The sequence below is a fragment of the Nanorana parkeri genome, unplaced genomic scaffold (genome assembly GCF_000935625.1).
Source record: "Nanorana parkeri isolate BGI_ZX_2015 unplaced genomic scaffold, ASM93562v1 scaffold278, whole genome shotgun sequence".
NCBI classification, from domain to species: Eukaryota; Metazoa; Chordata; class Amphibia; order Anura; family Dicroglossidae; genus Nanorana; species Nanorana parkeri.
In genome coordinates this window covers 1125886-1153036 of record NW_017306546.1, presented here as the reverse complement: position 1 = coordinate 1153036, position 27151 = coordinate 1125886, and the positions used below count along the sequence as shown (strand labels likewise).

General features: G+C 42.0%; 1 protein-coding gene across 1 annotated transcript in view; it reads right to left on the bottom strand.

The window, feature by feature from the left end:
* The window catches only part of SIRT2 (sirtuin 2), a 34789-nt gene extending 8345 nt beyond the window's left edge, over positions 1-26444 (bottom strand). Inside the window, exons 1-11 of the mRNA XM_018557292.1 lie at positions 26400-26444; positions 19066-19112; positions 14967-15006; positions 12642-12752; positions 8904-8945; positions 5668-5774; positions 3690-3746; positions 2873-2941; positions 2536-2665; positions 2205-2264; positions 1252-1307 (exon numbers count right to left, since the gene is read on the bottom strand). Coding sequence (XP_018412794.1) covers positions 1252-1307; positions 2205-2264; positions 2536-2665; positions 2873-2941; positions 3690-3746; positions 5668-5774; positions 8904-8945; positions 12642-12752; positions 14967-15006; positions 19066-19112; positions 26400-26409 — 729 coding nt within the window. The 5' untranslated portion in view covers positions 26410-26444. The remainder of the gene's footprint in view (positions 1-1251; positions 1308-2204; positions 2265-2535; positions 2666-2872; positions 2942-3689; positions 3747-5667; positions 5775-8903; positions 8946-12641; positions 12753-14966; positions 15007-19065; positions 19113-26399) is intronic.
* Between the last annotated feature and the right edge of the window lie 707 nt (positions 26445-27151).

Here is a 27151-nt window from a genome sequence, read left to right as displayed (position 1 = left end):
CTCTCACTATCTGTCTGTTGAAACCGTTGTCACCAGGACAGAACGTCAGAGGAGAGGTCTCTAATGGAGCCCAAGACAGCAGTAAAACCCCAACAAGAGTTCTAATCCTTCCCCACTCTATCTAAAACTAGAAAAAACTGTTTATGTCATGGCATTCACTTCCAATTCTGATCCATCTAAAAGTGGGGAACTCGATTACTTGCCAGCTTCTTATATCTCTTAGGACTCCAATGACAAAAATGACTGCAGCAGTTTGTGACTCTACCCCTTTCACTCAAGGTCATATTAAAGATTTCACTCTCTTTTGGCTAGCCTCCCCTACTTTTTTATGCATATAGACAATCCATAGCAATAGTTGGATACCATAGTTTTGTTTTATGGTTGGAATATCTCACCACTAGAATCCTTTAGAGACATAAGAAGACAGCATATGATTCAGCATACCAGTATGCTGGAGTTAGTCTATAAAGAACTTTGTGATGAACAATTTGTATCAGATCTGGCCACATAAGTAACTTCAATGCAATATCAAGCTGCCATAATAAGCCTTCCCCATTCAGCTGTATATTAGCCATGGAGCACTGAGCATAAACACAAGGGGGATGATTTACTAACCTAAACACACGCACGCACTAGGTGCCTGTGATTTTTACACAGCAAAACGTATTTATCAACCAAAAAGTCTCTATAAGCATATTTCCACTAATGCCATATATGGAAAAATCATGCACATGATGCATATATAATGCTGCTTCACAGTTTAGACAAAAATGGTTAGCTCATGCATTTACATTCCTGCATTCATCAACGCAAGCAACATAACATAGAGCTAATTTACACAACATCACCTTGCAATTCATGCAGGGCTTTGCACAACACACCTGCTGAGTGTGTACACACTACAAAGGTGTCTAGATTCCACCAATAGATCATGCTGTGAGGGAACACACTACAGAGGTGTATACTTGTTCGTGGCGTGTTTATAAGGTTAGTAAATCAACCCCAAGGTGTCAAAATCCTACATTAGTTGTCCTTTGTTGCAAGCAAAGTCAGTAAATGTTTAACCTGGTTCTATTTACTGATTTTATATAATTCTCATTTTAAAATGTAACCTTATTTTAATAAAGAGCACAGAAATATGTAAGATACATATAAAGAAATGGTTTAGCAATCTGTGAAAAAATAAATAAATTAGAATACAGTTTAAATATGTGCATGTTACAGCATATGTACAGAGCACTATCTACTTACAGATTTCAAAGCAGAAAAAAAGCGGGATGGAAGGCTTTCCCCAAAAAATACAATGTCTGAAAAAAAGAAATGACATGAAGTAGTGAACTTATCCTGTTAAGTTAAAGTAAAAAGTAACTATTTTAAAGTTGGCAAATGAAAGAGCAAACATCATGTATTGAATGTCTGTAGTAAATAGTACATGTATGTAGGAATATATAATAGCTGTACTTTTGGTACATTTAATGTTTATTTGACCTCCCCCCGCGCAGCGCCCACCAAAACGTATACTCATCTGTCCTCGCTCCTGCCAGATCTTCACTGCGCAGCCTGCTGAAAGCCAAACAGCCACTACTGCTAAGCCTTCTGGTGGGGTAGCTTCTTCTGTGCATGAGCAGAAAATCTCCATCCATTCCAATGGAGAGGCCGTCTGTTGACCATTTCAGTGATAAGCACCTTATCCTTAGGAATGAATGGGCAATTTTCTCTATGTACAGTTATTCTTTAAAGGGAACACAGCCTAAAGGGCCAGTTCATCCAGAACAAACATTCTGGTAAGTGGTAAACCACCGAACAATTTCTTATATTACTCAGGGATTTTATTAGTAAGATCTCTGTACTTGTCTTCTTAAAACTGCACCCTTATTGTGGCTACTATGGCGGGCTCTCATTCTCCTCTAACAAGATGCCAGACCTGGCTCCGGCGCCACCTGGGGGTGCTCTGGGTCCTGACAGGAGCTAATGTGAGATCTCTTTGTTGGACCGAAAAGCCAGAGAGGAACCCAGCCCCCAAAAACTAAAATATCACTTTTGAGTATACGGTCTCTTTAGGATTTAAGACTTGGTAGAGATATTTTAGCATGCTGGATAATCATAGATCCATGGTATGGAATTGTATGTATTTAAACAACTGTTATAACTGCATCATAAATGTGTTTTCCTCTACATATAGACTACCATGTCTTACAACTTACCTGGCTTGACCAAATTGTTACACTTTTCACACTTAGGGATCAGATCAGAGAAAATCTTTTCTAAAAGGATAAAAACAAAAAAAACAATCATAAAAAGATATATGTTAAAATCACCATTAAGCTTTTTATATCAAAATGATTCAGTTACTTTGATCCCAACAAATATGAAAAAAGGTCTAGTCATATGAGGGAATAGACCTGTAAATGTGCTGTTCTCTACAGCCTGGTGAAAAAATGCACATTCAAAAGAAACCTGTCTGATTTTATTATGTTATTATGCAAGTAATAAAAAAATAAAAAATCTGTTCACTGACGATAAGCTGTGTGATACCTTTCATCCAAGAAAGAGAATACTCCTCTCCACAAAATGTTCCAACACAGTGAGAGGTGTAGAAAGTTCCATGAGCCTCTACCAAGTCATCAGACGAGAGGCCGGCTACCCGCTCAAGTGTATCTATGTTCTAAGAAGCAAACACAATATAGAAAATTTTCCACAATGAAGATGATGACAAAAAAACAATACTGAATGGTGCAACTTTGCATTATATTAACATTCCAATTTATATTGTTTATGCCTTTACCTTATGTATGCAATTAGATTACATAATGTACGTCTATATGTCATTATTTCCGTACTGTGTTAATCATAGGGATGCAAACAGTAATACCTGGGTGTAGCACCGCAGTAACAATCCTTTTTCTTTCATCAGACGCATAAAATAATGGCAAATAGTTGGCTGAATAAAAAAGAAATGACAATATTATTTGCTGCTAAAATAAAAAGCATGCTATAGAGATGAAGAACGAATAACTAGGCATGGTCTTTTATGTACCACTGTTTCCAGTTGGTAATGAACTAGAGCCATTCATAATTAAGGCTGGTATGAATAATCCCAATGGTTCAGGTGATAGCTTAAGGGTAAGTATTGTTAGCATCTGCCATGTTTCTCCTAGATACAATTTTTTTAAAAGGAGAATTATGGGGCTATAGTTATCTTCAGGGCCACAGGAGGACATATACTGTGTCCTCCGGCGATCCAAAACTTAGCATATAGCCAGTCCACAGCCGGGATAAATCCTGCCAATACTGTCGAGATCCACCCAGCTGGCTGATTGACAGCTGGCTCTGCCTCTCTAGAAGCAGAGCCAGCTTTACCCGCCCCCTCCCCCGTCTGTTCCTACAGTCAGCGGTGGAGGATTGGAGAGGGGAGAAGGGAATCCCTGTGGGGATAGGTGACTGACAGTTACCACTCTTTACAGGGAGACGATCGGGAAGTCAGTGATCAGCGGTGTTCGCTGACTTTCCAATCAATAGAGCCAACATGTGATAGCTTCAGTGTCACAGGTTGGCTTGAATTATGGGGATGAGTGTTTTTTACTCTGCCCGTAATTCTCCTTTTTAGTGTCATAAAATCAACTTTTCAGTGTCATAAAATATTGTTGTTTCAGTGTCATAAAATATGAAACTAATATCATTGAACTTACCTTGAACTGACCAGGATACAGTTCTCGAGCCAGAGCAAAAAATGGTTCTGGATTTTGCTATAAAAGAAGAATTTCTTAATTTAGAGATTTATTTACTTTGCACTATTTTTATAGTAACATATTATGCAGCGCGATACAGAATACTTGGATCCATATACACCAGTCCTTGTTCCCCAACCAGCAAGACAACATGGAGTCACACACTGACTTGTGTGCATCCCCATCTCTGTGATGAAGCCTGCATTAAGCTAAAAGCATATGAGAGGGTCTGTCCTAGGTGGGGTTGTAGTGCGCCATACCTGTGTTCAATAGAGCTGGATAATACTGAAGTCATTGATTTTCGACTCCCTGCTTTTCTGCTAAGTTGTGGAGCATTGCTTAACACCTGGATCTCCATGGGCATGGAAATAGTGGGTATGGAAATAGTTGGCTTGGAGCAGTGGCATTGCTTCAAAGCCCTTGTTCCCCAAAATGCCTTACAATCTAATATCTCTAACCAACTTGTATGTCCACTGGAGTAGATTTGCAAGGAATCCAATTAACCTACCAGCATGTTTTTGAATTATAGGAAGAAGCTGGAACACCAAGTGGAAACCCAGTCATAATAATAATAATGTATTTTTTATTCAGCTGAGATTGTACAGAGTATAACTGTGTGTACACTCTACTTACTAGGGCTAATTACCCATTTTTTGGTGCACATCAAGTCTAGATTACTTTTTCCTTTCTTTGTCCCTGCAGTATAATTAAAAGCAACAATGGTTGCTGTACTAAGATGTGGGTGAAGAAGTGGGGAGCAGGCTCAAGAAACACCCACAAATGAATGTTGCGAATATGTGCTATACTGAAATTTACTCATTTTAAGCCTGTGACTGTACAGTGAACAGAGAAGCAGAAAACTGATGAGCTTTTCTCTCTGTTCTCTCCTATCAGCATGCGCCTTGTCAACACATGAGCACTGCGGTAAAACTGACAGGCTCCTTGTGCTGCTTCTTCCTCTTCCAGCCTGAGCTTTGCTGCACAGGGAACTCTAAGTTCAAAGTCAACTTCATGTACTTACACTGCTTGCATTTAGGAAGTACATTAAAAGATGCATTACTGCATAAAGAGATGCATTCATTTGTGCCTACCGGTTGTTCAGCTTTAAGCATTTCTGCCATATATTAAAAGGGCACTATCACATTGCTCCTGCATCCCCTGACCCCTCCTCCTGACCTCACCTTACCCTCATTTCCTCACGGCTCCTTGCTCCTCCACTGCCAGCACTTAAATTGGCTTTGTCAGCGAATGGTAATGTCACTCCTACAGTCATGTGACAGTGTTTGGGTCTAAAGATTGGTTGCTTGGCCTGGGTTCTGTGACAGGGGAGCAGGTCACATACTCCCTCATACCCAGAGGTGCTGGGTAGTCTCATCAGCTACAAAGGGACAAGAAACTGCAAGGTGAGTATATGAGGTTGAGGGATGCCCTTTCCAGACACACTGTCAATTTCCCCTGCATGTCAGGGACTCCTGCAGCTTCAGAAGATCAATAGACAGCTATTGAGGGCTTTCACAACCTACATGTATATGACTTCCACCATGCATTAAAGAGACACTGTAACCTTGCCCATTTACCAGCTCTAACCTTCACCATTACAATTACTATACGCAAGTGTACTTTTGGAAAAGTGGAATGGGAACGTACCTGTAACCAAACCAGCTTATCTGCTATATTATTCCATTGTCACATAACAACTATAGGTATTCAAAGGAAAGACATTTAAAAGTTCTCCATTATCATCAAAATATCTTTCATCCAAAATGTATTAGTGGATTCTATTACACTATTATTATATTTTGTCCTTTCTAATATAACTGAGGAATAGAGAATTTAGTAAGTTACATGCATGCAACAAAATAGATGTCATTATTTTGCCAATTTGAATTTGCAACATGTGTGATTATTGATGCAAATTTCATATACAACACAGCCTTACCTTAAAGAATCCAATTTCAAATATGGCTTCTGGATATGGCAAGTTGTACTTTTGAAGGTTTGAATATAGTCCACTGCCTGGTGAACGAAAGTCAGGGATTCCTGCAGCTTTAGACGATCAATAAACAATTATTGAGCAACTTCACAATCTATACATTTTATAACGGTATATTTTTATTGAAACTTTAAGAAGAGCAAGTTACAAAGAAGACTGAAAGAAAGACAGCGAGGCGCTAAGCTCCCACCATTGCATTTACATCACATAATCTGCCATGTTCATGAGAGAAACTGTCAGAGTGGCTGAGCAATACGGGGGAGAGCGCTAGAGCGGCCGGCATGTCACAAGAGGCCGGGCACACGCACCGCCCCGCTCGGATTTGACAAGTCAGGATGGAGTGCGGCGGAGGAGACAGCTGTCACGAGAGGCTGAGCTGGCGGCGTGTTTGTGTGTTGGGGGAGTCAGCTGTCACAGGAGACTGAGCTCTCTCCTACCCACCCCGCCGGCTCAGCCTCTTATGACAGCAAGTCAGGATGGAGAGCGGGTACAAGCAGTCAGCGATCAGTAATCTGACAAAGGAACACAGAGGGCGCAACAGCAAACACAAAAATTGAAATACAAATTAAAATAAAGCACTGGCTAGTCGGACTGTAATGTGTATAACAAACAGGGGATCAGATGTGATAGTCAAGAATCACTGGTGAAGAATCAATGCAATATCACTTACATGTGGATCCAGGGACTGGAAGATGGACGGCCTGTAAGGAGGATCGGGACCCTCGTGGTGTCTGTCTGGATCTGATTAGTATATTGCCTGGGGAGGTTCATCCATCGGAAGGGAATGATATGAGCGGAGGGGGTTGGCTCTGTCCGTGATGCCGCTGAGAGGATGTGGACTTCGGGCAGTGTGGAGGAGAACCAGGAGGGACAGACCAATATCGAGTGTAGCACGGGCTGCTGTGACCGCAGTTGTGGATGTCGGTGCTCGGTTTTGGCCAGGTCAGCTGTGGGCACAGGGTAGTCGGATCAGTGAGGAGGTGGGGATACTCTGGGTGGATGGAGGTGCATTGGGTAGAGAAGAGCGACACGTTTCGAGGTATTCACCTCTTTCTCAAGCTCGCAAGCTTTTCGCGAGCTTGCGAAAGATTTGAATACCTCGAAACGCGTCGCTCTTCTCTACCCAATGCACCTCCATCCACCCACATCTGATCCCCTGCTTGTTATACACATTACAGTCCAACTAGCCAGTGCTTTATTTTTATTTCTATTTTTGTGTTTGCTGTTGCGCCCTCTGTGTTCCTTTGTCAAACTGCATCCACAGGTTCTCCTCCTGTTTCCAGGGCTGCACACATGTTTGTCAGTTAGCCTCCCCCATCCGAGAGCGCTGTTTATGTCCTTTTTGCCTCAGCGATCAGTAATCGCTGTTTGTAAATAATTGAGGACATTGTATGTTTACTGTGTCCCCAATTATGAATGAATGGAAATTGATTTACATCACTTCCGGTTCATTCATGCATACATAATATCTCCATAAGTTATAAATGAACAAGAACACTCAGTATAGAGGATTCATGTTCATTTTTAACAGGGGCTGCAGAAAAAGAGATTGAGTGTCTTGGGTTCCTAAATAATATGAAATTAAGCAGGGTTCAACTGGATGAACTTATTAGTATATTTGTGTACTATAGATAGAACAAGATGTGAATGGTCGACACATATCAACTGATCATAGGGCGACAATTTAATAATCAGGGCAAGGGTCAATTAATCATGTTATACCAAATCGTGTCTAGTTGCAGTGGATGACATGCTGAATCTATAGTACACAAATATACTAATAAGTTCATCCAGTTGAACCCTGCTTAATTTCATATTATTTAGGAACCCCACTGTATTACTTCACATCAGTCGCCCCATCAGTTGAGGTGTGTCAACCACAGTGTGGGAGTTGAGACCCACTAATGAACTGTATCTATGCATTTACTGTTTAAACTAATCATGTTAACTTGATGTCAATCAACTAATACCTAGGACAGCGGTGGATATTAGAAGTGCCTGTGCTCATTACTGCTCTTGTTTCAATTCTCCTTTTTTTCTTTTAATCATGCATCCAATAAACTTTATACATTTTATATAAAAAGACCATTTTTGAATCATCATTTGGAGTGCCTTAAAAACCCCATCTTTCCAAACACTCTCTTCTTCTATTATAATTAGGGGTGTGGCACTCATGTTTTAAACACCATCCCCTCCCCCCCCTCGGATACTACATAGAAAAAAGAAATAAAATGTAACATTTTCAAAAATGTAAAAAGGTTTGAAAAAAAAATATTTTTGGTTTCGGCCTGAAATGTATTTTTATTTACGGTTTCGATTTAAATTTTTTGTTTCGGTGCATCTCTAAAAAAACCCAATACAAATTGCTACAATACATACATACACATGCATATACTATACCCTTTTCTATCACATGTAATGGTTTCTATAAGAGTATACCCTAAAAGTGACTTAGCTTTGGTTGTTGCTGTCTATAAATTCCTTACTAAACAAGACTTTGTGGCGATTAAGCTTTCTTTCTCTCTCTCTCGAAGTGTGGCTTTTAGTTGTCCTCTGTTCCATTGAAGTCCTACCAATGTCTCTGGCCTACCCATTTTTATCCTAGTTGCTCCCTTTCACTCACATTAGGAATCTATGATTGGTTTAAAGAACACAATGATATCTTTCTCACGACAGTGAGTGGATGGCAACTAAATTGTGTGTGTGTCTGTGTGTGTGTGACCAAAATTATACACATTACAATCATTCCAGTGGCTGTCAAAGTCTTGCAATGCCTCATTGGACTTGTAGTTTCACCTCCCCCTTTAGTTCTTTCAATGATTAAGACTCACCATCACATGTGTGTGTGGCTTGCATGCAAATTTAGTCTGTCTAGGAATGCCAATTCCTCTACACTGATATCGACTCATCAAGGCATTGTGATATTTGCATAACATTTAAGCTATTTACAGCAGGATCCTCCCACTAGCCATGCATTGAAAAGAGAAGCACAGAGACCCAGTGATGAGAACACTAGTTCTAAAAAGGTATGTAAAGTAAACAGAAATAGTCTACTTAAAAATGTCAGAATGTTGATGAGGGAGGACAGTTGTAGCAGATTAAACTGCAGCTTTAAGGTTCAGGGTAAATCATGTCAACGTCATATGAAAAAAAGAACAAAGGAAACTAATCTAATAGCTTACAAGTTGAGATGCCTGCTCCAGCCATAAACACAACATTCTTGCCTACAATAGAAAAGAGTGGGTTAAAGTTAGCAGATCATTTAAACATTTCTCTAAAAGGATATCATTTCAAAACTGTATTTACAACTCTTACTGTACCCAGCATATGAGGTGTGATTTTAGTTTCAATGTATGAACACAATTGGCTGAAAATCTGAAGAAAAACTCGATTGTAATTAAAATGTAAATATAATGAATATTTGCATCTATATTTCTTTCCATAGGCGCACCTAACACTCAGCGCCTTGTTATCAACAGTGGTAATGATTTTTAATAAATGCTGCTTCAAAAGTGCTGTTAATTTCTTAATTTACAGTTACAACAATCACATCGTACAAATGTATTCTTTAAAGTGGAACTCTACATAACAAACAAAGGGTCTTTTTTTGCAGAAGAGACGTGATATATCTATTCCGCAATAAAATAGGGTTTTTGTACTCACTGTAAAATAATTTTCTTGAAATCCTTTGAGGGACACTGGAAGTCTTTCACCTTTGGGTTATACTGCCACCTACAGGAGAATTGGACAAAACAAAACCAAAAAAAAACCCTGTAGACCAGCCCAGGATAACTCCTGCTACTAAGAGCATTCCTCAAATTTGTAGCAAAGCAGTACCAGGAACATGATCATAAACACAGAGGGGTGGGATCTATGTTTCTCAACAAAAGGGTTTAACAGTGAGTACCAAAAATGCTATTGTATTCATTAGGAGACACAGGACGTCTATAACCTTTGGGATGTCCCAAAAAAAACAGAAGAAGTTGGGACTGCCTGCAGCTTCAGGAGCTTCCTGAATGACCTAATGTCAGATGGCCAGGTGGCTGCCTTGAAAATTTGGAAAACAGTTGCTCGATGCCAAAAAGCCCAAGAAGCACTCACAGATCTATAAGATTTCACTTTCACAGGAAGAGAGTGGAACCTGATCCTGTAGTTCATAAGCTCAGTAGCTAATGTACCCGTACAGGGTCTATTCGAGATGACAAAAAGGGAATCAGTCTTCCCGAAAGAAGCAGTGGCTGGGCAAAGATTCATACAGCATGAACGACGTCCAGAGAATGAAGGGAAATATCCTTTTGGTAAACTGGAGCTAGACACGGGGAGAGAAAAACAATATCCTAGTTGAAGTGAAAGACAGAAACTACCTTTGGCCAGAAAATAATCCTAGGACTTAATACCACCTTGTCCCTATGAAAAATAAGAAAGAGTTACTTGCAAGATAAGGCCGTCAGTTCAGACGCTTGTCACACAGAAGTTATCATTACAAAGAACACCAGCTGGTGGGTAAGAGTACAGAAAGGAATGTCTGTAATGGGGTAAAATGGCAGTTTTTGAAGCACAGAGCGAACCAGATTCAGATCCAATGAAGTCACATGGGAACAGACGGGAAGAGCTACATGGGAGACCCCCTGTACCAAGATCTTGATCAAAGAGTGAGAGGCCAGCAGCCTCTGGAACAGAATAGAAATAGCAAAAACCTGACTCTTAATAGTGCCTATTGCGACATGCTGGCCCAGACCCTGCTGCAGGAAGGAGAATATCACAGAATATCACAGAAGGAGAATATCACAGGAAGGAGAATATCACAGAAGTGCCCTGGGCCCTTCGAGGGGACTGAAGGCCAGCCTCCTCCCCACCGACTACAGACCCTGGCCTGGATTAAGGATTTAAATTGCCAGTGGGACTAGTGCTGTATCTTGTCCTGGACCTAACATCTGAACTCCTCTATGGAACTCTTGGGCGGACATTTTGTGTGCCATGTCTTATTGGTGCAACTAAGCCTGAACTGCTTCCCCTACACAATAGATTTCATGCAGAGATAAGTCTTGGAAATGCAACAGCATATTGAGATGTAAAATGTCTTTTGAGCTGTAGATGGCGCTGTAGTGCAATGATAGTCTATGCTTTTCTTTGTGTGCATGCTTAACTATGATATACAGGAAGTTCTCTCTGTATGCTGTATAATGCTGTATTCTGATATAATGTTCTTCTAAGCAAATAAAACTTAATTCAGCATTCTTCAAGATCTCAGTGCTTCATCTAAACACATAACCAACATGTTATGGGCCAAGACGCTAAACAGAACATTGCAAGTCAACAAGGGCCACATCCAAGCTACTGAAAGATGGTAAGTAGTTCAGATATGAAGTTTGAAATTGCACAGCTTAACAATAGCAGCTATGGAAGTTCAAGCGTGAAATGCTGCTAGGCAAAGACGACTTGTGGCAAGTACTGAGTACAGACAGACCCAGTAATGCCCATGGAGGAATGGGATAAGAAGAAAAGGCAAGCAAAAGCAATTATAAGTCTGCTAGGGGAAGATGACCAGCACATCCACATAAGAAAAGATAATACAACTAAAAGGTATGTGGACTGCATTACAAAACAAGTCCTAAACAGTAAACTATATCTGCTATGCAAGCTATATAAAATGAAGCTAGAAGAGGCGCATGTTTCAGATGGTGCTCTTATTAATGCTCTAGAAAGCAGACCTGAGCAGGAACTAACACTAGAATACGCCAAAGGAAAATCTAATGATGAATATGACAGAAGGAAAGAAAATATGCACAAGGAAGAAAATTAGAAAGCCCTTAAGGTGCATGAGAGCGCAAAGCAAAACAAAGAAAACCGAGTGTGTTATCGCTTTAAAAAGACTGGTCATCTGAAAAAGGACTGTACAGTCTGAAAAGCTGAGCAGCGAAGGCGAGAGGCACCTACAAGAGAAAGAGTTAAGGCAGTCCCAAAGGAAACTGCAGGCACATCATGGAGTACTCCCTTTTAAGTGATTCAGAACAGTATACCATGTGGATGGTGTATTGACTCAGGCACAACAAGTCACATGACCAGTGATGAGACCTTTTTCACAGAAATTGATTTCAGTGCAAAGGACAAAGTCTTTCTAGCAAATGGAAAAAGTATTACTGCAGAAGGCAACGGTCAAGGATTCCTGAACTGCATCATGCCGTCAGGGGACAAGCAGAGCCTCCTCGTAAAAAATGTACTGTACGTTCCGGACCTAGAAGAAAGCATTCTATCAGTGAAAACCCTTGCTAATAATGGCCGCACAGTTCAATTCTGAGGTGATGAATGTATAATCCAAAACAATAAGCAAATCCTCGCAAAAGAAAAATTGGATGAACACCTTTACAGACTCATCACTGCAGAGGAACAAGTCAAGACAGCCACTCATAATCTACACAACAAATGTATCCATCTATGGCATAGGCGACTAGGACACTGAAACCCAGAAGCCATGTCGTATAGCATTAGTTAAACCTATTTTTAATAGTAACTCTCCAGCAACCAGAAACTACATTTATCTGGAATATATTAATCCCTGTGAATGCTGGATAATGGGGAGTTTATTGTACTTTGAACTGCAAGGGCCTATCTGATTAGATACACACAAAAATGGGTTATTTAGGAGGCCCTCAAAGTTTTGGTTCTTTTAAAGGAAAATGTAATGTGTGAGCCCAACCTCATACATTTGCTTATACACATTTTGTAATTTGGTGAATTGCAACTGGGGTCCGAATGTTCTCCATTGTGCATGGAAGACAAAGGCATTTAGCAACACTATAGGAAGGAGTTCTTTACAGCAGGAGTAGGTAAGTTGTGAAATATCCTACCACACATACATATAATAAAGTTTCTAAAATGTGTCAAAAGTAGAATGCCAAAAACCTTGTTATGCAACTTACATTTGTCGCTAAGCATGAATTTGCTTACTCCTTCAAGGGTTAGTTCATCAAGGACTTTTTCCGGAGTACCAATGCCCAGCGTCCGGGAAAAAAGATCACGCAGAAAATCCACTGAAACAAAACAGTAACTTATTCCAATCAGAAACCACAGATATGGTACAATTCAGGTATGTAAAAAAAATAATGACTGATTGGAGGGGTCAATAAAAGTGTCCTTACTAAAGCGGTTTTCACTTTAAAGTGACACGGAACTCAGGAGGTATTTTTGTTCCCCATGGTACATGTGTGTGTTGTAAAGCAGCCACCACTCCAAGCTCACTCCTGTGATAGACTACAATCATTAGTAAGCTAACCGTGTGATTGCAGTCCACCACAGGAGGGAGCTTGGAGCAGTGACTACTTTACAACACACACAGGGACCATGGGGAACAAAAGTAGCCACCCTCCAGAAGGAAGGACAGTGTCAGCACCAATTCAGAGATGATTTGAGGATCTATAGCTGATTGATACACAAATAAGACACATTTTTGTCAATAGTTAAGGTACTTGAATGCATTTTTAAGTTTAGTGTCACTTTAATAAAATTATTAGGAAAATCTTCAATTCATTTTTCCCAGAAGCTTTTTAAAATCATAACATGCAAAAGCAGAATCAAACATACCATGACTACAACCTATTTCTAGTTCGGTGTTAAAGGAGAACTATGAGAGGAGTTAAAATCACTCAGCCTCATAGTTCTAGCCAACCTGTGACAATGAAACTGTCACAGGTCGGCTCAATAGATCGTGACGTGAGAGAACACATACCGTCTTTCGCTCACTTCTCGATCTAGTCCTGCAGAGAGCCGTCACTGTCACTCACGGCTCCCTGCAGGGATTCCCCCCCTCCCCTGGCCCATTCTCCAGCACTGACTGGCGGAACTGGCGGGGGAGGGGGCAGGCACAGCTGGCTCTGCCTCTAGATAGGCAGAGCCAGCTGTCAATCCCGCGGCTGGGTGGATCTCGTTAGTAATGTCGGGATCTGTCCCGGCTGCGGCGTATCAGTATACCTCGAGCTGTAGCTCGCGGTATACTGAGCTTAGGGTGACGGGATGATGCTAGTTTGTGTCCTCCTGTGACCCTTAGGAGAACTATAGGAAAAATAATTTGATCAACACTTCTAGTTCAGTCTTGTTCCACCAGTGGTCTACCGAAGCTGTCTAACATGGCCTCTACACTTAGTTACACCAAAGTTCAAGACAGTGTACACGTCATGTATGCCTGGTCACAGACAAGAAGACGTTTCAACTTTGATAAGGTTTTAACTCTTTGTAATTGTGCTTAAATTATTCTTTATACTGACTCTTTAATTGCTACTATGCTGTTGATTGCCTTGTGAGTAAGCTATACTACTGCAGTAGAAGGCACTGTTCAACCGTACTAAAGTACTTGCAAAGCAACAGGTTCACTTCATAGCCAGCTAACCTGCCACTCCACTTGTCCAATGCTAATGGATATGAGGAGCATGTGACTCCCTCCAATAATAAAGCAATAGGTGCCTCAGCAACCAATTGCCTGGCCCCAGCACTGTCATGTGTGGGTGGTGGAGAGAGAGCTTAGCCGTGTGGGGGCACTGGGGGGGTTTGCCATTTTATTTTCACAAGGCTAGCGGGCAGGTTCCTTCCAGTGCTGAACAGATGAAAAGCACATGCTCCTGGTGTCTATAAATCTCACATGCCCAGGGGTACTGAATTAGGTATAACACTCCCTATAGGAGCTAAAGGGCTAATAGTCAGGGTTCACCAGCATCTCCTGTACTGGCTGCTATTTCTATGTAAGTGAACTATGCGCTATATTAATCCTTTTTGTATAACCAATCATTCAAACTTCCAAGGCAGATCAGAATCTGGCTAGTGGTTGTGAGAAACCTCTCAGTAATTGTTTTCATGCATAAAGCTTTCTGTATGTGAGAGACAGCATGGAGCCTGAAATGGGTGTGTTTGGGAATAGCTTTGCTGCATCATAAGCGGGGGTTCTCAGATAACTGTCAAAAGGGATTTCGTGGACTGGTGCACCAGTCCATGAAATCCCTTTTGACAGTTATCTGAGAACCCCTGCTTCTATATACAGAGCAAGTAAGCCTGTGCTACCTGTATGTACCACATGATCTAATTTTCAGTTTTGTCTGGAATGTTCCTTTCATTTCTTTTTCTCATTCAGTATATATTATCCAGAAGAAGAAAAAACATCAGCAAGGAAGCAAAAAGCAATGTCTAATCCGGCATTTCTGCTAAAGAAAAACATTTTCATAAAATGTCACCCTGACTGCCACACATGAATAGCTTACTTTCTGATGCACTGCTGTTTTCTTCGCTGGAATCTGATTCCTACAAATAATCAAAGATTATAGCATTTATTAGCACATACATGTTTGTTAAAAAAAAGCATAGCAGGCTCAAGACTGTCATTTCATAACATGCAAATACCTGTCAAATTAAAATAACAATACAGAAAAAAATATACACCTCTCATCATCAGCTGGATACGATGGCCATGACAGTAGAATGAAAATGCCAGCCACGCTGAGTGGAAAGGGATCATGCTAATTTTTCATGCACAGTGTTTTCAACAATACAGTAGCAAATTAACACTTTCTTTTACAGAATTTTATATGACATGTCTGTTCTTTCTTTTTTGTGGTGTCATTCATTCCACATAATGTTAACGCTACTAGATGGTAATTAATGTTGTGGATTGAAACGGGTGCTGTTTGAACACCATTCACCTCCCTGGGTGTCTTGGTTATGCCATGTAACAGCAGTCCCGACAAACATGTGAAGTGGATCTCCAGGTTATTGATAGTATCCATCTATGCAAAGAACACATTCTTGAAAGTAAAAACACTATGCTTACTTTTTGAATAATAATGTAAAAGTGCAATTATTGGATCGGTCACATGACCTACTGCAGAAGTTCAAACATAGTACAGTACATCTCAGTGGATGGTGTATTGTTGGGACTCCACATTATGTTTCTGTGGCATACTGACCACCTTGCAAGCTATATCTCTCTCAAATACGTTTTGCCACTCATTTTGGCAAAGCTCTGAGTCGCCTATGGCCAGTTTTACTTGTCATGATTGCTTTTTTGCTTTCTTGTTTAGGAATCGCATGAAATATGTCGGGTAGAGCAAGAGATTGGATGGCAATAAGGCCTCACTGACATGAGTGTGCACATCCGTGTGGTGTGCACGCCACGGCAGAGACCTGCTCCCAGAGCAGAGCGGACTTCGCTTTTTTGCACTGGATAGGGTTCACCAACATAGAAGAGGGGGCGACTGGGATAAGCTTCTTCTACAAAGAGAGTGTAGGTGGATCTATCAAACGGGGTCGCATGAAGCGCCAGGCTTGAATGATATGATCAACTTTAGTTGTTTTCTATGAGTCTTTCTTTGATCAACTTTAGTCGTCTCTTGTGAGCCCGATCTCTTTCTCTCTCCCCCCCCTTTTCTAGTTTGTTACCTCTGAACCATTCCTCCCCTCAATCATGGTACCCCTGGACATACACATATATTAATGCAATTATGTGTTTCACCGAATTGTATAGTGGGTATTTCTATTCCAGTTTGTTGGTTGTAATTAATTACTCGTAGTGTGAATACTTTGAGTGCCCTGGCTATCCATATAAATAAAAAGATTATCTCTTGTGCCTTTGTGTGTATGTGACCGGGGCGATCTGGAGGCAGTCTTAGATGGGATATCATACGGACATTGTTTTGCAGGAGACATCTGGTTGATCTGTTCAGCTACATATTGCATGCTGACTTGGTCTAAGTGCTTGCCGACGGGGATATGCCATCGGTCGGCTCAAAGACGTTTGCCTTTGTCCATACACTTGCACCTTATATGATAAACTAGGATTAAACTTATGTCTGCGGATCGGGAGATGTCTTGTGCAAAAAGATGACTCCTCCCCCTTTCCTCGATTCTCGAGCAGGGCCGCCGGTGTGACATACTCAAGGAGATGCACACCGACGGGCTATGTCTAAAGCCTCGAAACCGCTTTGGCACATTAACACATAAATATTGATGGAATTTTGTCTAATCAAGGCTGAATCTTGTGATTGATCAAATATGATGACTACAACTGGTTTGAAATAAATATATGGGGCTTTACAGGCTGCCCTCATAAATGAACTCCTTTCTGTGAAAATCACAGAGCCGGCTTTCGGTTCATTGATTGTTTCACACATCTGAGTATGATTAAGCTCTTATTAGTTAGCTATATGTTTCACCTTTGTAAGATGCACAGTACACGTCCCTCTGAGGAAGCCCCTGTGTCTTTCGGGGAAGAAACGCGTTAGGGATAACGTGTATCGAGCCCTCCTTGAATGCCCATCAACTACTCTGCTGACAATGCCGGCTGTTTGAAGCTCTTTTCAAAATAACAGCTACGAATAAAATCAGCTACATTACAATAGAAGTGGATTCGGCAGCCTGTTTTGCATACTGAGTGTACGCTGCTTGTCCCTGCTGAGTGGACTCTAGCAGATCTTTGACCCGCTACGAGAGGGATAGACGAGCTACGGAAAAGCTGACAGATCCCCGACCCGGGAAGTGAGTGATATACTACCCTGGAGTTCCATTCATCTGCCTTTCCCAGTGCGGCCGCACGTGTGGAATAAAAGCCTTTCATCTCCATTACGGAATACACCAATTGTCACCACTTGGTGGGCGGAAGCCAGTATAGAGGACCGGCAACAGCCCCTGAAGTGTGCATACAACACTATAAGGATGCGATCCTCTGGAATTCAATAACGGACCGTCGAGGCAAACTCTGTGGACAAACTAGTTACCTACTCGATATTATCCTTCTCAGGAACTGCCTTATCATGCAATTTCATCATAAGTGAGTACATCTCTTTTTTTGATACTCCTAAATCCATTTTTTCTTCAAACACAGCGCTTGTGTCAAAAAATCCGTGACTCTTCGACCACTTTGGTGGTCATTATATTATTATCAGCACTATTTGACACTTTGGGCCATATCAGGGAGGACTTGTTTCATTTTAATTGATTTTAGATGTCTTTGTTATTTGGTGTTTCTATATCTGTTATTATTCTTATACTTAAATACTTTTTTCATTAAATTTTGATATAAATATATAGCCTGTTTTTTTTACTTATAGACAGCTCCGATTATGGGATTTCTTTAATTAAGGGGAACTCTGCTTGTTTTATATGATCTTTGAAACCCGGGAGATCTGTCTGGATATTTGTTACTATAAGCGTGACTCCTTCTTTCCCCTTTGTGTTGTCATTTTGGCAAAGCTCTGAGTCGCCTATGGCCAGTTTTACTTGTAATGATTGCTTTCTTGTTTAGGAATCGCATGAAATATGGCGGGTAGAGCAAGAGATTGGATGGCAATAAGGCCTCACTGACATGAGTGTGCACATCCGTGTGGTGTGCACGCCACGGCAGAGACCTGCTCCCAGAGCTACCATGTAACTGCATGCAGCTGCCTGCACATTCCCACAAGAGGACGCAGCTGCACACCGACCCAGGCTTGGAAATCCATAGAGGTCCAAGTGTACGCACTTGGACACAGACAGTCTCGGATGTACAGATTCGGGTCGGCATGTACTCGCGTCCTCTCATAGGGATGTACAGGCAGCTGCAGTCAATTACATGATACACCCGGGAGCAGGTCATCTGTACGGCATGCGCGGACGTGCATGCCGTACAGATGTGCACGCCCATGTGAATGAGGCCTATATATCTCCCTTTCGGTTTCCGGTGTGTACTTTTATATCTCTGAATGTTATTGGTAGCGCTTCTACATAACGTGGAAACATTTTCAGGTTATGTTTAGTATTTGATTATTTGAATTTAAAAAGTGACACTAAGCTCAGGAGTTAAACCTTAAAAATGCATTAAAGTATCCCAAGTATTAAAAAAATTTAACTTATTTGTGTATCACCCGGCTGTAGATCCTCAAATCATCACTAAATTCATGCTGACACTGTCCTTCCTTCTGGAGGGTGGCTACTTTTATTCTCAATGGTCCCTGTGTGTGTTGTAAAGTAGCCACCACTCCAAACTTGCTCCCATGATGGACTACAAACTCACGTGTAGTTTACTGATTTGTATTAAGATTGTAGTCCATCCCGGGAGCGACCTTGGAGCAGTGACTACTTTACAACACACACAGCCCATGGGGAACAAAAGTAGCCACCCTCCAGAAGGAAGGACAGTGTCAGCACCAATTCAGAGATGATTTGAGGTTCTACAGGCGAGTGATACACAAATAAGATATATTTTTGTTACTAGTTAAGATACTTGATACTTGAATGCATTTCTTTAGTGTCACTTTAACACAATAGAAACAATTTCAATAATACATTCATTCATAATTGTAATAGCAGTACTTGAATGTATTAATGTACCTCTGATTCTTCCGCCTGGGGTTTGAGTTCCTCACTTTCTTTTGCTTCAAGACAAAAAAAAGGAAAATAAAATCAGTACAGATATTTAGGATATACCTTTCATGTTTTAGATGTGTGTGTGTACACAAATCGCATTAGAAAAGATGGTTCCACCATTCCAAAAGGTTGTTTTTTTACAAAGTGTTGTTACATTGTATTTCAAGTTAAAATATTCTACAACATCATAGGAATCAACCTACAGTTCATAAAGCTAAGCTCCAAGATCTTTTTCTATGCTGCGTTGGACTTTCCATCACAATAATGTCCTAAGCCTTCCAGATTTAATAACAGCTAGTGTCATTTAAACCAGTGGTTCTTAACCTGTGTAACCTCAGGACCCACGTTTGTCCTTGGTCATTAAGTCGCGACCCAAGTCACACTGCAATGGGATGCACGGCATTGCGGTACCGCACGTTGCGGGCAATCGAACTGTGGGGGGGAGGTGCGTTTGTAGTACCATTCAAATGAATGGCAACGCAACATACCTCCCACACCAAGAACGCGTAGTAGGTGTGATTGTGTGGTACAATTCGTTAATTGTGCAGGACTGTGCGATTACTGCACTGTACTAGTGTGAACAGGCCCTAGACAGCTAGCATCTTCGGAAGGAGATCAACAATAGTAGCCAGGTACTCTTTTAAAGTGTCTTTATACATAAAACAACCATTTTTATACTGCAGCATATCATTCCTTAGACGTGGTGGCTACATTTGTTTTCTTTTCTAAAGCTTTTTTTCCATAAGATGATTTTGCAAGTAACACACTTCCCATTCCTAGGATAACTAGAATAACTCTCAATCGCCATTCTGTGTCAGGACAGCAGAAACAAGATAGGACTACACAACCCCACCCTTCTTCTATTGCCTGTAGACCTCAGCACTAATTAAGAACAATGTAACTGATAACAGTCAGCAAAAACAGAAAGCACAGGACGTTATTAGCTCACAAGATATATGGTAAGATCAAGAGATAGTCTTCTGTAACCCATCATACAGATATGCCTAAATACCTGCCATAGTATTTATATACAGAACAAAAAGGGACAAACAAGAAAACTGCATTGTTAGGGTTCAGGTAAGCTTTAAAGTAGAACTGCAAAAAGTAGGGTGCAAATTTTCTTAACCCAAGCAGTGGGGCTACCCCCGCACTGCTAGGGTTAAGTGCTCGATTACATCGATATACTCACCTGAACCTCGCTGCTGAATGGCTGTTAAGGTGCCAATACACCTTACGACCATCGCAAGACTTTTGTCTTGCGATACTCGTATGCTTATTGAAAGCTCGTACGATCTGCCCACCTTGGACGGGCAGATCGTACTTGCGATCATCGAAAGCCCGCCCAGCTGAGGGGACGGCTTCCGATGACCGCAATGCAGAACGGGCAGTGTGCGCGTGCGCACACCGGCCCGTTCCGCAGCTATCGAACGAGTAGGCTAGAAACCCGCCGACAATCGTACGATTCTCGGCGGGTTTTCAAACATGCTGGTTCGACAAAAGACGTGCGACCGTACAGTAGAAACGGTCGCACGCCTTCCATACACTGTACGACTCTCGTACGATCGCGGGATTTCCCGCGATTCTCGTACGAGAAGCGTACAGTGTATGGGCACCTTTAAATCGGTCCCTGCTGCCTCTCTCCCCCCTCTGCTCTAGGAGACTAAGATCCTGTGAGTCATTATGTCCTATACAGTGTATTAGACATGAGGATGCTGAGCGACATTCCATTGCTCGAACGAAGGAGGAGACAGGCTGGAGGGACCAGAGTACAGCCAACCAGCTTTAAGGTTCAGGTGAGTATATCATTGTTACTTTCAACCCTAGACAAAAACAAGCACTTAACCATTGCAGTGCAGGGGTAGCCACACTGCAAGGGTTAACAAAATGTGTGCCCGACGTTCTTCTTTAAAGACGGGTTTTTTGATTACTTCATCTCATTAGACAGCATATAGGACAAAACTGCTTGGCATAATTTCTTCACATTGCATTTAGTCATCAATTTGAAATAATCGAGGCTCCTTCTTTAACTGCTTTAACTGCATGAGTTTCTGCACACACAGTGCAGTGGGTTGTGCCGCGTTTTTGCTGCGTTCCGGGCCGTTTTTGGTTAAAAAAAATATATATTTTTAGTTTAAAACGGGCTTTCAGTGCGTTCCAGGGCGTTTGAATGCGTTTGCATGAATTCCAGAGCGCTCCAGAGCAGGTCAAATAGGGCCTGCTGCATTTTTTTTTACCTGCTCTGGAAAGGAACGCTGCAATGTGAACTGGAGCTAACAATACCATTGGAATACATTGGACGCAGTTTTGCTCCGGTCTGTAACTGCTCTGCTCCTGGAACGCGCTTGGTGTGAACAAGGCATACATTTACTGTGTATTCTGGAGCTGCTATACTTGAGTAGGCTCAGGCTACATTAAGGTTTTCTTCTAACTTTTTCGCGGTCCAGTGCGATCAAAATAGTGCAGCATTTTGAACGCACCGGACCGCACTGCAGGCACAATGTGCCTTGCGATCCCGTGCAGGCCATTCACTTCAATTGCCCACCACGTCCCCTCTTGTGCGCAAGCGCACACTGCTCGTTCAGCATTGCGGTCATCGGAAGCCTGCCCCTCAGCGGGGCGGGCCTGTGATTATCGCAAGTACGATCTGCCTGTCCAAGATGGGCAGATCGTACGTTTTTTTTATTACTTTTTTTTTTTTTAAAGTAGTTTTATTTTTTTTAATTACCTTACAACCATCGCAAGACAAAAGTCTTGCGATGGTTGTAAGTAGGGTTGCACAGATACCAAGTACAGTACTTGGTACAAGTACAAGTACCGATACTTTTGAGCTCCAAGACTAAATGAGAGAAAGATTCAAAAATTAGGAGGCAGCTGTCATTTGTAAGGCGCAAACGGAGCTCCTGGGATTTGTACATGTCTGTTTTATTGTATGATTTTGTTTTTATAAATATAAAGGGATGCACAGATACCAGTTTTGCGAGTACGAGTACTGGTACTTGCCGAGTACTTACAAGTACGAGTACTGATACATTTCTGTTTATTGTCATGTGACAGTTTTTCTAAAACAATACAGACTAATGATTTCAGGACAGTGGTGGAGGGCCAGAGCTAGGTCCCAGCTCCAACCGCTGCAACCCTGGTAGTTCTCATGAAAATGCCAAGTATCGGCACTGGTACTCGAAAAGTATCTGTGCATCCCTAGTTGTAAGGTCTGTGGCCAGCTTAAGATACAAACTCACACATCAATGCAGCCGGAGATTGCCAACCTCATACATCACAGTTTACAGATCAGGAGCTGCAGGCTGTCTCAACAGATCAATACAGGATATGCTGAGATGCAATCAGAAGCATATACCGGGCTTCACAACGCTCTTCTCTCCACAACAAAGCCCAGATAATGTTCTAATATTTTTCACTTTTAAGGTGGAAGTTAAGTCTGCTGTGGTGGGTGGGTTCTTACCATAATATGTGAGTATGCACAGTATACTAGCACATTATGGCACACTTAAGCCGGGTATACACGCTTTGAATTTCGGCCAGTTCTAGATGAAGCGGCCTAAATTTGATGCATGGGTGCCACTTTCCGCACCTTTCCAACCAGCAACCCTCGATCAGCTGATCAAAGGATCATGTCAGAAAATTGTCAGCTGAACAGAGCTAGCAACCAATGAGCTGGCAGCTCTGTTCGGGTATTGGTGGCCACTCTCAGAATAAAAAGGAAACAGCAGGAGATTCCTCAATCAATGCTCATAAGCGTCCATAAGTCGATTTAAATCACTAGTAAAAAGGCTTGATTTAAGTCAACTCGATTTAAATCATAATTTTTCAAGAGCACCTGTCATCTCTGTCTCACACGCTCCTTCTCTGACCCGCTGTTAACTCACCGACAGTCCCATTCACTTTAATGGGACGGCTGGTGATGAGGCAGTGACACAAAAAGGTGAGGGGCGTGGCGAGCAGCAGGTGAGTGGATTTGCAAAACAATGGGATAAAGGAATATTCCTGAACTTTGTTTTATGATTTATCTCCTGGTTACTTACTGTGAAATTGTGTGAATGCATCAATGCCGTGCATGTTATCTCAGCTTGCAGAGCTTGGATTCATTGAATGAGTTTATCGTAAATGTAAATTGCAGAATGTACAGCCTCATGCTAGATAAATAAGCTCCATTTCATGATGAATAAAATAAATGAATAATGTATCCTAAATAGAAAACTATCTGTAGATAGATTTTTACTCCAAAAGCATTTCATTAAAATAAATTTGATAAAAATCAAAAAAAATCCGATTTTTTTTTTTTTTTAAACATCGATTTTTATTCACCCTGCTGTGCTATGATATAAACAGTCCTAATGCTTGTAAGGGCCCATTTGTACCATATGCGTTAGGCAGTGTTACCCAATCCCAGTCCCAATGAATGGTTAAGGCAATCTGCCCTATATCCTATGAGTTCAGTTCACCCCAATGCACCTTGTTGATGTGTTCTGATAAATAGAACATGCTGCATTTTTATGTAGAGTAAAACTCTAGAGTAAACAACAGCACCTTGCGAGAAAACATATTAAAATGCAATTTTGTGACATTTTAACCCTTGTGGCAGTGCCTGGCAATGCCCGGGTGTCTTTTGGCAATATAGTCACCAAGGTCTCTCAGCCAGGGGGGCTGAGCAGTTCCAGAAAGTGCAAACGTTTACTGGGAAAGAGCTGGCTTTGCAGTTCTTCCATGTTTTCTGGATTTGGCATGGGTTCCTGGAACTGGAAGATTTCAAAGAGCATTGGGAGGGATGAAATCTCCATTCCTGGGTCCAGGCTTTAGGGGTAACCAGCACTGTAAGATTGTGCACCTGGGCACAGCCCTTATGAGAAGAATGCTGGCTCATGTTCAGGGCCCCACCTGTGAGTCAGGAGAATTCCACCCAGGAGTCAGAGTGGAGGCCAGTGCAGCAGAGTGCTGCGGTTTCGTGATACCTATTGTGCGGGTTAGCACGTTACTGGGGTTGTCTGGAGGTGACAGACAGGGGCCCTGGGGATTGAGGCCGGAGCAGCAGTGCTGCAAGAGAAGCTATTAAAACTGTTACAGGACTGGGACATTGTGAGTGTGTGTGACACCTCGAGGATTGGTGAGCCCATATATGTTATATGCTGGAGACAAGCTATTTATGTTGGACTTCCTTTGAAAGAGAAATAAAGACTTTTTGTTAATGGAAAAGCTGTGCGAGTGCTCTGTGAGCTCCCCAACATTACACCCCTTAGTGAAAAGGGACGTCCATAGTACATCACCTGCACTTGGCCCGTTTAAGCCGGCTCCCAGTGGCTAAAGACGCCGGGACTCTGTTTACAATTGTAAAGCCGACTGTCAGCTTTACAATAGAAGCGATTCTGGTGACTGAACTGTCGCTAGATCGCTTCTCTGGGTCCCTGCCGTGTTTCCTGGCATCCGCTGCCCCTCCTACTGGCCCGGGACCGGCATCTTGGGTGTCGGCGGGAAGCTGGGGAGGAGAGTGGCGAACATCCATTCACCAATCTCCTCCCTGTACTATGGGACCGGGAGCGACACGTATTGCATCACTTCCAGTCACGTAGCTGTTAGTGCTGGGCTCCTGAAGCCCAGCAATAAGCTATTGAAGTGCGATCAGCACTTCAACAGCTTATTTAGAGTGTAAAGGTGACACTAGGAGTCACCTTAAAGAGTACCTGTCACCACCAATCTGCTATCACATGGGGAGCTTGTAAGCTCCTCTATGTGATAGCAATTAAAGTTTTAAAAAAATAACCGTTTTAAAAAATATTAAATGTAAAAATAATAAAAACATTTTTAAAAGTCCCCCGCGAGCACGCGCATCATAACATAAATACACATCGGGTGCGCCTACGTACGAAAACGATGATCGCTCTACACATGTTGGATATCGCCGTGCATGCCAGAGTAAGAGCAATAATTCTAGGGCCCAATATTTATGCGCATCTCTAAACTGATGACCTGTAGAGGCTTTTAAAACGTCGTCTATGGACTTTTTGGGGTACCGAATTTTGCCGCTGTTTCTCCGACGCACACAATTTTTAACCTGGGCATGTTGGGTATCTATTTACTTGTTAAAACCTCATCTTTCTTTATTTTATTGTGTTTTGGGGCACTAAATTTAAATGAAGTGCATTTTTCACTAAAGTTTGAGGTTTGATAATACGTTGCGCTAATATCACGCAACATAAAAATATGCAGCTGCCACCATTTTATTCTACAGGGTCTTGGCTTTCAGAAAATATATATATAACGTTTGGGGGTTTGAAGTAACTTTCAGGCCTAAAATGTGGTTTATAACATGGGTGCAAAAAACTAAAAAAAGTCCTCAGTCATTAAGGGGTTAACAGACTAGCAGCAGGATTTTAGTAGGCGGGCTAATGCATTGTGGCAGCTCCGGGGGTGTGCATTGTATTGCACACTGCCGGATCTGTCACTGTTTACATTTTTTGCTTTATTGGTAGTGTACAATGTGTACACTTCATGCAGGACCCCACATAGCAGTGTGGTGTGCTGCTGTGCAGTGACCAGCAGTGGTGGCATCCACTGCGCAAAAATGCAGCATGCGCCTTTATTTTGCGCTGTAACGCACCGCCTATCACAAATGCATTGTGGTGTCAACAGGGCACAATTGTTTTCTGAGTGTTCTTTTGCTGGCCTGTGTTGTTCCGGTGCAGTAAAAAACACAGGTCACTGCTGTATGTGTAAAGTTAAAATAAGAAAAAGTGTGATGAATTGTAACAACTTATTTTACCACCCCTGCATAACGCACACCAGCTTTATTATAGTCCCTAGAACAAGGGTGAGCAACTCCGGCCCCCCAGCTGTGCTTTAACTTCAAATCCCAAAATCTGCCTCTGGAAGTCATGCCTGTAACTGTGAGTCTTGCAAGGCCTCATGGGACTTGTAGTTCCACAACATCTGGAGGGCTGGCATTGCCCACCCCTGTTGTAGGGAGTTTAATGCATGCTGTTGCTGTGAATGGGCCCCTAAAGCACCAAACAATCCAGATGTTTCAGATTTAGTCACAAGCATGTATGGCCAAATCTATTACAAATCCAAATCTGTCTGTGCAGCTGCGCTTCTGCAATGGTTCAGCTAAACTCACACAGACCTAACATAAACACTGCAGTGGAGTAGACTGCATATGTCTGCGACATAGCTGACAACGTCCGCACGGGTTCGCCCCTTATTATTTTTAATGAGAAGCAATATAGAAAATAAAGCAGACACGAATGGGTGGAAGGGAGACAATGACAAGCCCGTTTACAGTGTACTACCTGCAGCCATGGAGCCGCCAGCTGCTTCCCGAGTCAGGCAGAGAACTATAGGTCATGTGACCAGCATACGCCCCGCCTCCGCCCGAACCCCATTGGAGGGTGCAAAGACAGCGATGATTGGCTAGTGTCAGGGCTGCGGTGACAGGCTCTGTTGGGCTGCTGGGTTCCTGCTCGCTGCTATTCTAGCAAGCATCTGCAGGAGTGTTTTCCTTGTTTTAGGTCGTCTAAAAAAGCCACAACTCCACTGAGAAGTTTATATACCGTAATAGAATAGCAACATGTGCTGTGTTGTATGTGCTGGTGACCTACAATACACAGGGCATTAAGTGTTAGTACATTGTTGTAGCCATAGCAGAAGCGATATTCATATAAAGGGGAACTCCAGGTATGATCTATTATAGAAACAACCGAAAGTGTAAAAACAATGTAGAAACAAAGTAAATATCATCTAATCAGATCACTAGTTACAAATAAAAGTGCCAATAGAACAGTGTAGTAATCTCCTATGTAAGAGACATATTCATGGGTATGGAAAACAACAGTGCAAGGTTCTGGTTACCAAGAAAGTGAAACTTTCTACTATACACTATATAAGTCACTCCACAGTTAGGTGTCATTCCACTTACTAAAGAGGAACTCCAGGATTATTTTTCAAATGAACCCTTTGCAGCCGGGCCCGTCCCCGCAAATAGGCTGGGCCAACCTGACCCAACCCGAATCGTGGCCAGCCCGACCCAAATCGCAGCCGGCCA